The 9688-nt window shown below is 52.7% G+C and overlaps 1 protein-coding gene across 1 annotated transcript in view; it reads left to right on the top strand.

The window, feature by feature from the left end:
- Positions 1-836: 836 nt before the first annotated feature.
- Positions 837-9688, top strand: part of FADS2 (fatty acid desaturase 2) — a gene marked incomplete at both ends in the record, with an annotated part of 33786 nt that continues 24934 nt past the window's right edge. The window contains one exon of the mRNA XM_079708806.1: positions 837-1043. Within this exon, the coding sequence (XP_079564932.1) occupies positions 837-1043 (207 nt within the window). The remainder of the gene's footprint in view (positions 1044-9688) is intronic.

Here is a 9688-nt window from a genome sequence, read left to right as displayed (position 1 = left end):
ATACTGGAGTCCGGATTCCAGCGGGTTAGGGGCGGGCGTCACCTAACCAGGCCAGTCCCAGAGTGGAACTCGCCAGCCCGGCGGCTCGGCGCCGCCTGCGCCCGCCAGCCGGGCCCTGGGCCGGTCCCCACCACAGAGCGCGCGGAGCGCCTGGGTCCTCTACGTGCCGGCATCAGGTGCAAACCCGGGAGCGCGGGCCGTGGGCGTGCGCGTAAGCGCCCGGAAAGCGCGGAACTCGGCCGCCGCCCCAGCTCGCCCGCCAAGCTACCCTGGGATATCCTTGGGTACCCCCCCCACAACCCCCCAGCTCGAGCGGGGGAGGGAGGAGTTCGGACACGTAACCGACCTCCAGGCCCCTCTCGACTCCGCGTTGGGGGGCAGGCGGGGGAGCCGGGGACCGCCGTTCCAGCCCGCTGGCCTTCGAAAGATCCTCCTGGGCCAATGGCAGGCGGGGCGACGCGCCCGGATTGGTGCAGGCGCTCTGCTGATCACTGTGGAAACCCAGGCGGAGGGGAACGCGGGAGGATGCGAAGCCCCGGACGGGGGGAGCCAGCGGGGCGGGCAGAGGAGGCTTCGAGGCCCTGAGCTACCGAGGAGTTTTTACAGGAGGCAAAAGTCCACTGCGGGCTGGCGGGCGGAGGGAGGGGCGGAGGGAGGGGACCGCTTGGGGGCACTGGGAAGCCTGGAGGGAAGGCAAGGATACTCCGGAGCGAAGGCGAGGCGGCTGGGGGAGGGGGCGCGGTGGGGGGAGGAGTAGGAGAAGACAAAAGCCGAAAGCGAGGAGGGCCCGGGCCGCACACACCGCAGTGCACGGGGCAACCCTGTCGGCAGGCAGCATGGGGAAGGGGGGGAACCAGGGCGAGGGGGCCACCGAGCGCGAGGCGCCGATGCCTACCTTCCACTGGGAGGAGATTCAGAAGCACAGCCTGCGCACGGACCAGTGGCTCGTCATCGACCGCAAGGTCTACAACATCACCGAATGGTCACAGCGGCACCCGGGGGGCCACCGGGTCATCGGGCACTACGCAGGGGAAGATGCTACGGTAAGGGTCTGGGGCCTCTCCCGCCACCTTTCTCTGCTTCAGGAGGGAGTCAGGAGTCATGGGTCCCAGGGCGCCAAACAAGACCTCCAGCGCTGAGTGGAGCTTGGGGCGTCCTGGAGGGAAGGAAAGAGTCTACTGCGCTCATCCCCCGCCCCGAATCCTCGTCCTCTGGGACAGCTGGGCCAACGTGCTGTGGGGGTCGGATTTTGGAGCCCAAGAGGCAGATTCGAGCGGTGGAGAACCATGCGGGATCTACCGCGCGCACTGGGATCCTTGCGTCCGTTCCTTCCTCAGAGTTCAGCCGGAGCCTGGGACCCCCCAGAGAGGGCGCCGGGGCCCTGGAGCCTTGACGCCCCCAGCGTGGAAGATGGCCGCCCCTGGGCCCCGCGGAGAGGAGCGGGAGAGGAGCCAGGTGTGGGACTCCGCGCGCGTCCCCCACTCGCCAGCCACACTAGGGGGCGGGGAAGGAAAGCTCGTCCCCGGCCAGGGCTCGCTCCTGCTGGAATTCCAGTCTCAGAAGGTCCGCAATGGCTGCCGCGGAGACACCGCCTGGTAGCTCCTGTTCCCACGCTCTCAGAGACTGCCAGGACCTCCTCCCCTCGCCCCCGCCCCCGCCCCCCGGCAAGGGCCGGCCTTCTTGGGGGCCCCAGGTGGGAATTGGTGGAAAGAAAAATGGCTGGAGTTTGCAAAGCCCAGGTGGAGAGGGGCCTTGAGACGGGACGATTTAGCAGCACTAGGCTAGCTTGGCAACAGGTCCAGCTGCATTCGAGGTTACTCTGGGACTTCAACTCAATGGTCCTCTGTTCCCAAATCCGGCCAGGAATGCCCTCCCTCATCTTGCCCTCGGAAAGGTAGTGGGACTCTGGGATCTTCCCGAAGCCGGGGCTGTCCATCTTACCTTCACCTTTGCGCACCAAACCTGCAGCTCTGCGATGACACAGCACCCCACCACGCCCCCTACCCCCCAGCCCCAAATCCTTGCTTATTCTTCGGGTGCAGCTGGATCTGCTGCCCCCACCCCCACCCCATGGACTCGAAGAACAGAGGCCGGGAGGGAAGGAAGGGGCCACTCTTTGTGGCAGTGAGCTGGAAGCAGAGCAGATCTGCTGGCATGGAGAATTTGGGAAAGGTGACTAGGGAGAGATCAGCTTGACATAGCTCATTCCACCTGGAGGTCTGGCATGCTGACCTGTTTGGGCTTTTGCTGTGCAAGCTGTATGGGGCCATCAGTTGGTGGAACTCTAGATCTCCCTGCCTCTTCTATCTAATTGGGACAGACAGAGTCAAGTGTTGGGGGCAGATCAGGCAGCTATAATGTAAGCTGTTGCTTGGCTCGCTGCTTTCGCGAGCAGAGGGTCAGCAATAGCGCCTACAGCTTTTGGCCCGATCCCGTTTCACCTGCTTGTGAACTTGCCTTGAGCCCTTGGGGCTGTGATACCGATTGTAACTTAGGTGGGTATAAGATTTTCAAGCACCATCAGTATATTATCTCACTGGGACCTTCCCACAGCCCTGTGAGGAGGTGGGGTAAGAGTGATTCCCAAGTAAAGACCTGACTCCTGGTTGGGGATCTTTCATAGGTGAATTCTGAAGGTTCCTGTCCTGGTTGAGCCTTCACCAAAATGGTTCCTAAAAGGAAAAGTCAAATCCAAAGGATCGGTCTGTTTATTCTGCAGTGTTAAATAAATATATTTTCTTTTGCGGCAAGGCATTTCATAAACTGTAAGCGCTAGATAAATGCAATGGAGTTTTATTGTTACCGAGTCTAAGCTCATATTGCTCATGGCACGACAGGCCAATAATTGAGAAACGAGTTGCTGGGGCAAGAAATAACGACTTTATTTGGAAAGCCAGCAAACTGAGAAGATGGCGAGCTCGTGCCCAAAGACCCATCTTGCCTGAGTTAGAATTCAGGCTCCTTTTATACTAAAAGGGGAGGGAGTAAAGTCAAACATTTCCTGGCTCCCGTCAGCCTCTGGAGGGGATGTATGTGTTAATTTCTTCCTCCTGTAGTCATTCATAGGTGGGCCTGGTCAGGATATTTCCTGTGAGCTAAACAAAGGTATTTTAGCTGAATGTTCATTACCTGAGAAGCAGGGTTCCCAGAGATGGGCCATTATGTATAATTTAAGCTTATAGGCAACATCCCTTTAGTGATTAACTTGCAATAGAATGCAAAAGATTCTTCCGTATTACATTATCAGATAAGTGAGCGAGCGAGCGAGCGAGCGTAATAAGGGTGAGGATTATGTAACAGCTAGAATGTAAAGTAAACAAAGAGGAATTTGGAGGAAAATTTTTAAAATCCATGCCAGCTCTATTTGGTGTAGCAAGATATAAAGACAATCGCTATGCCCAGAGCTTACTGCCTTACGAGATAAAATTTTGGGGGCATGAAATGCACTAATCTGGTTGAATAATGGTGGACTGAGCAACTGGATATTTTCTCTCTCTCTCTCTCTCTCTCTCTCTCTCTCTCCCCCTCTTCCTCTTTCTCTATTTTCTGGGACCAGGTTGGAAAAAGGCCACAGGAAGTCTGGGGTCTCTGGGCAGGGGACTTGAGAGGGGCAGGAACAGGCTAGGAATGGAGAGACTGTCTCTTTATTTTTGGGCTGTTGAGCAGGTGGCTTTGCCCTTGGGGCATGGGCTTCTTCAGATCTGGGGGAGTGAGTATTTATGGTCATGTGAAGTTTGGGAAGGACTGATCAGCAGGTAGAGGTCAGATTCCAGGGAGCGCTTGAATGCACTGTTATGAGCCAATCTCAATGCAGTAGTATCCTCACCAGAGGCCGACAGTCAAGGAAGCCAGATAATCTGGGGCCTCAATAGGGGATTTTCCTGTTACTGAAGAAGAGAAGACCTCAGAAGTCAGGACGGCCTCCTCCCCAGAAGGATGGCTTAGTGAAGGGTAAGGCCAATTGTCATGTGGTCCTTCTCCCTGCAAGAATAAACAATGAAACTAAATTTTTACAGCTCACAAAGCACGTTGGTACGGATCACCTCATTTAGTGCTTCGATCAGCCCTGTAGGGAGTAGCTCCCTTGGGTTTAAACACCTTGCTGTCTCCGCAGCACTCAGACCTCAACTCAGGATCTACCAACACAGAGACCTCCCAGACCCCTCCCCTTCCCTCCTCCTCTCTCCTTCCTTCCTATTTACACCTGGGGTTTCTTCCCCTCTGGCCCTCCGGCACTTCCCTGGTCTTTGCCTTGCTGTGGGCAAAGGGAGCCTCGCCTGGGTCCCAGGGGTGTCTCTCCTCTTTCAGGGCAGAGTCCCACCACTGCAGAACTTTTTCTTCTGTTTTTCAATTGAAGTGTAGTTAATTTACAATGTTGTGTTAGTTTCAAGTGTATAGCAAAGTGATTCTGTTATATACAGAGTTAGAAAAGTTATAAAAGTTCCCCCGAACTTTTCATCTCTAACAAAGACTCATCACACATTTATTCCAGTGTCTCTGTGGTTCCGAGCCGGCCCTGGGCACAAAGCTGAATAACTCACAGATAGTGAGCGCATCTGCTGGATTTGCTTCTCTCCTTTCAAACTGGGACTTGAATGTGGACCCTCTGCCTGTAGGCACCAGCTTCCCCACCTCTGCCCCCCTCGTCTCGGTGACTTTTTTTTGCCCTGTCTGCATCGGTCGCCTCTTGGAACCCAGGGAGGGCGAGAAGAGATCAGGATTCATTCCATCTTTTAACTTGCTCCTATGCCCTTCTTGGGAAAAGGCAACAGGTTGAAAATGGAATGAATCTCTGGCCTCCTTAGGGCAAAAGGGTCGAGGTATTGAGAGGCAGAGGACCTGGGTTCGAGTCCCAGCTTTAGGAATTCTAGGCAAGGCACTTAACCCTGAACTTCGCTTTCCAGGTCTAGGAAATGGGAAGGTTATTATCAGGCTCAAATTGGCTGTAGATGAGATCATTCTTTAAACTTCAGAACACTGCAGGTGTGAGCGGACATTACTGTGGAACCCTTAGCCTCCTGAGCACGTGTGCGTGTTCCCAGCACATACAGTAGGGGGTTCAGTAAACGGGAAAAGAACAAGCGTGAAGCAGAGGAACATTGGTGACCTCCTTTTTGCCAAAGGTAAAAGGCATTTACCTGAAATGCCTCCTGTGGTTGTGCCTGGAGGGCAGCCCCAGCCCCTCAGCTAGATCTTGGTAGGAGCAGTCGACTTCCTGCTACCTGCAGCCTCCAGAAGACCCTGTACCGAGCCCCAGCATCCCTGGTATCTTCGGCAGCTTATCGAGGTGTGTTTCCTTGCTGTGATCCCTTCATGCCCAGGCTGCCTGTGCCTGGCATCAGCAGGGACGCTCTCGCCAAGGGCCCTTTGGCCACAGAGCACTACCCCGCCCACCCCCACCCCCACCCCCCGCCATCGCTTCTTTCCCTTGGAGGGGACATCCTGCCCACATCTCTCCACCATGGAAAGGAAGTTAGCATCCCTGTTTTCAGCTGAGAGCGTAGGGTCCCTCCTCTGCTTCTCCCTCTCTAACCCCGTGCTCCACAGTCTTGGTTCCCAGGGCTGCTGCCGGCAGCATTGTCTGCCCTGAGTTTGCTTCTCCTGCGCTTCCCCAGTCCCTGGCCGTGTGCCCAGATGTGGGAAGCTGGATTAGAGATTCGCCTTGCTCTGCAGAGAAGGTGGACACAGCCAGAAACAAGACGTGACGCCTGATGCTCAGTGCAGGAGGAGCTGTGAGTTCTGTTGAGCACCTGGGAACCAGGCAGGGAGGATGTCTTCATGCAGAAGAGGCTGGCATGGGAGCCGGCGATGGCAGAAGCAGGAACTGGTGAAGGTCTTGCATTTGAGAATGTGGGTGTTCTGTCCCGCCATCCTCAGCCTGACCTCCCCAGCAGCCAACATGCACACCTACCCTCCTGGGGGTGCATCTGCCCCCGCTGGAACTGTTGGCCACTCCCTCCCCTTTACTTGTGTCCCCGGCCTTCTTCCTGGAATGTCTTTGCCTCCAATCTCCCTGTCGGATGAGGATAGAGCCTACTTCCAATTCTTGTTCCAAAGTCAACGTTTGGATTGGCCGTGTCCTGCCTTGCCCCTTGTCCTGCCTTGTGCCAGCCAGACGCTTTAACTTTTGGGAACCCGCTGCAAGTTTGTGAGGCACATCTGTGACACTTGCAAGGGGGAGACACAAAAAGTGGTCAGCTCTCAGGAGGAGGAAGCTCATTTTGATCGAGGCCTTTGTATGAACAGCAGAAAAGTCTAGAGTTAGGCGCACCTGGAGTGTGACCCGTGGGCAGGTCGTTTCACCTCCATCAGCCTCCTTTCTCACCTCTAAAATAGGACCTGCCTCACAGAGTTTGGTAAAGATTCGTGGGTTATGTACACAAAGCCCATGGCTCAGTGGCTGACCTGTGTAATCTCAGCCACTGAGAAGGTGAAGTTGTTCCAGAAGCACAAGCCGGGTTGTGCAAAATGACCGAAGAGTGGAAAATTTCCTGGGCTGAGAGGGTGCACAGCTGTGGGGTGCTGTGAGCCTCTCTTAGGCATCGTTGTTGGCACTGGGGTTATTACAACAAATGAGACAGGCTTGGCCTTTTAGTGGAGCTTATATTCTAGTTGGGGAAACAGGCAATAAAGAAGTGAGCATGTAATATAGCTTGTGGTTTTGATAACTGTTAAAACAGGGTGATGTCCCAGAAGGCGTGAGGCTGGAGGGTGGCTCTTTCAGATAGGGTGGTAGGTTGGGACGAGCCAGCCCCGGGACGCTGAGGGAGCAAGGCTCCAAGCAGAAGGAAGAGCCAGAGGCCCCGGTGTAGAAACCAGCTTGGTGGGTTCAAGCGTGGTTTCCACCAGGTCTGCTCGGAAAGCTGCTGTATCTACCATGGACAATGAGATCATTGAATAGCGCTCGGCTTTCTAAACCTGCGTGAGGCCTGTGGGGTTGTGGTCCCTGGATCAGATGAACCTGGATTTGACCCTGACTCTGTCACTTGGGTGTCAGCTTCCTGGGCTCCAGTGCCTTCATCTGTAAAGTGGGGCTTTGAGACATCAGGGAGGTAACAGACAACTTTCCTGGCTCCCCACCTGGCACGTGGCCCTTCCTCTCCCTTGGCCTCAGGGAGATGAGGCCACCCAAGAGCCTTCTGGAACTGACCCAGGGGTGGCCTCAGTCAGGACAGGAGTCTTCTCCACCAGGTTCCTCACCCCAGGCAGAGGCTTGGAGGAGTGACCTGGACCTGGTGGGTGGCAGCGGGCGCTGGAGGAGAGGTGATGCACTTGCAGGCTGTCTGTCTCCCAGTGAAGAGTAGAGATTGTTTCGTTATTTATTATCAACCGTTGTTCCTCAGGAAACTGTCTTACCAAGAACGTCCCCTTTGTTTCTCAAGAGCGGTGGTGTCATGTTAGGTGGACCAAGGAAAGGGCCTTTTTCGGCTCTGACTTTGGAAGGCAGCTGTGCTCACTGCCATACCACCAATGCCTGGGCCTTGGCTTTGGAAGCTCCTGGTAGGCCCTTTCCCAGGACCTTTGAACACTGGAGCTGGGAGGGTCCTCCCTTGCACAGGAGATGGGGCGGGGGGTGGCAGCTGGCCCAGAGTGGACCCCAGGCTCCTTGCTGCCCGCTCAGGGCCCCTGGCATAGCAGCCCATCTCTCCTCTGAAGATACACTTGCTCTGATCCTCTGCTACCATCCCTTTCTGTTCAGTAAGGGGGGCGCAGACGTTTTTAAAAGGCTCTGGGCCCAGTTTTCCTCTGCACAAAGCGTTGCTTTGTAAGTCTGTTCTAGACACAAATAGAACAAAGACCAGGCAAAAGGGCTTGATGCCAGGGAATGGGAGAAGACTGGCAATTACCATTTTGTGAGATACTTTGGCAGGGGGGTGGGGTGGGGTGGGGGCAGGGGGAGGCTGAGCACATTTTTTTAAATAAATTTATTTACTTTATTTTATTTTTGGCTGCATTGGGTCTTCGTTACTGCCCACGGGCTTTCTCTAGTTGCGGCAAGCGGGGCCTATTCTTTGTTGCGGTGCGTGGGCTTCTCATTGCGGTGGCTTCTCGTTGCAGAGCACAGGCTCTAGGCATGTGGGTTTCAGTAGTTGTGGCTCATGGGCTTAGTTGCTCCGTGCCATGTGGGATCTTCCCGTGTCCCCTGCATTGACAGGTGGATTCTTAACCACTGCGCCACCAGGGAAGCCCTGAGCACATTTTTGAGTTGTCAGCATCTTCCTCATTCCTTCCTCTTTTTAAAAAAATTTTGAAAATTTCCAAACATACAGAAATGTTGAAAGAATTGAACACCTGTATATCCTCAACCAAGATTCACTAATCCCAACATTTTGCCACATTTATATTCCTCTTTATGCATATGTGCATTGTCTTACCAAATCATATGAAAATAAATTGCATCATTATGCCACTTCACCATCTTCTCCTAAGAATAGGGACATTCTCTAACATAACCACAATACCTTAGTTACATTTAAGAAAATTAATAGTGATTCTTTTTTTTAACTTATTTATTTATTTTTTAATTTTATTTATTTATTTATTTTTGGCTGCGTTGGGTCTTCGTTGCTGCGCGCAGGCTTTCTCCAGTTGCGGCGAGCGGGGGCTACTCTTCATTGCGGTGTACGGGCTTCTCATTGCGGTGGCTTCTCTTGATGCAGAGCACGGGCTGTAGGCGTGTGGGCTTCGGCAGTTGTGGCTTGCAGGCTCTAGAGCACAGGCTCAGTAGTTGTGGCGCACGGGCTTAGTTGCTGCGTGGCATATGGGGTCTTCCTGGATCAGGGCTCGAACCGTGTCCCCTGCATTGGCAGGCGGATTCTTAACCACTGCACCACCAGGGAAGTCCCAATAGTGATTCTTTAATATGATCAGATATCCTGTCCATATCCAAAATCTCTCATTCAACACCAAAATGTCTTGGATAACTGCTGGGTTCCCCGTCCTCCAATGGGAGCCTTTCAAATCAAACATTGCAGTTTTTATAACCTTTGTTATATCTTTTTCTGTCTCTTTTAATCTAGGACCCCTCCCCCAACACACACACACACGTGCACCCTCACTTTTTTTTTCCCCACCACATTGATTTTTCTGCTTGTTTCTCATGGTATCATGCAACTTGTTCCTCTCTCCTAGCTAAGTTTCAAGACTTGTTTTTAAAAAAACTTTTTTTAATTGAAATATAGTTGACGTACAATATTATGTGAGTTTCACCTTGAAGCTTGGTTTGATGCTAGGTGAACATTGTTTATCACTGCAATATCATATTGTATCCCGTGCGGTGGGGGGGGTGGCGGTCTATGGTCAGCACATCTCTAATGGACTTGCTGTATTTGTTTTATCTAATTTACATAGCATGTATAGAAAAAAAACTGGAAAACAAAATCCTGAAATATTAGCAATGGTGGTCACTCTCTGGGTGGTATTTATTTTCCTCTTTATTCTTCTGTACATTTTCTAAATTTGCCAAAACTATGCACATTACTTTATAATTGGAAAAAAAAAGATTAAAAGGCACAATCTTAATTTTTAAATTTTTTTAAAAGCAATACATCAATGCTAGAGAAAGTTTGGAAAAACTAAGACAAAGCAAGGCATAATGCCACCACCTTAACACATAACAGTTGAGAGTTCTACATAAAAAAGTTTTCATAATCTACACAATTATTTTCATACCTTTTCAAAATATGAA

This window comes from Hyperoodon ampullatus (genome assembly GCF_949752795.1).
Source record: "Hyperoodon ampullatus genome assembly, chromosome: 7".
NCBI classification, from domain to species: Eukaryota; Metazoa; Chordata; class Mammalia; order Artiodactyla; family Ziphiidae; genus Hyperoodon; species Hyperoodon ampullatus.
This window is presented reverse-complemented; position numbering and strand designations above follow the sequence as displayed.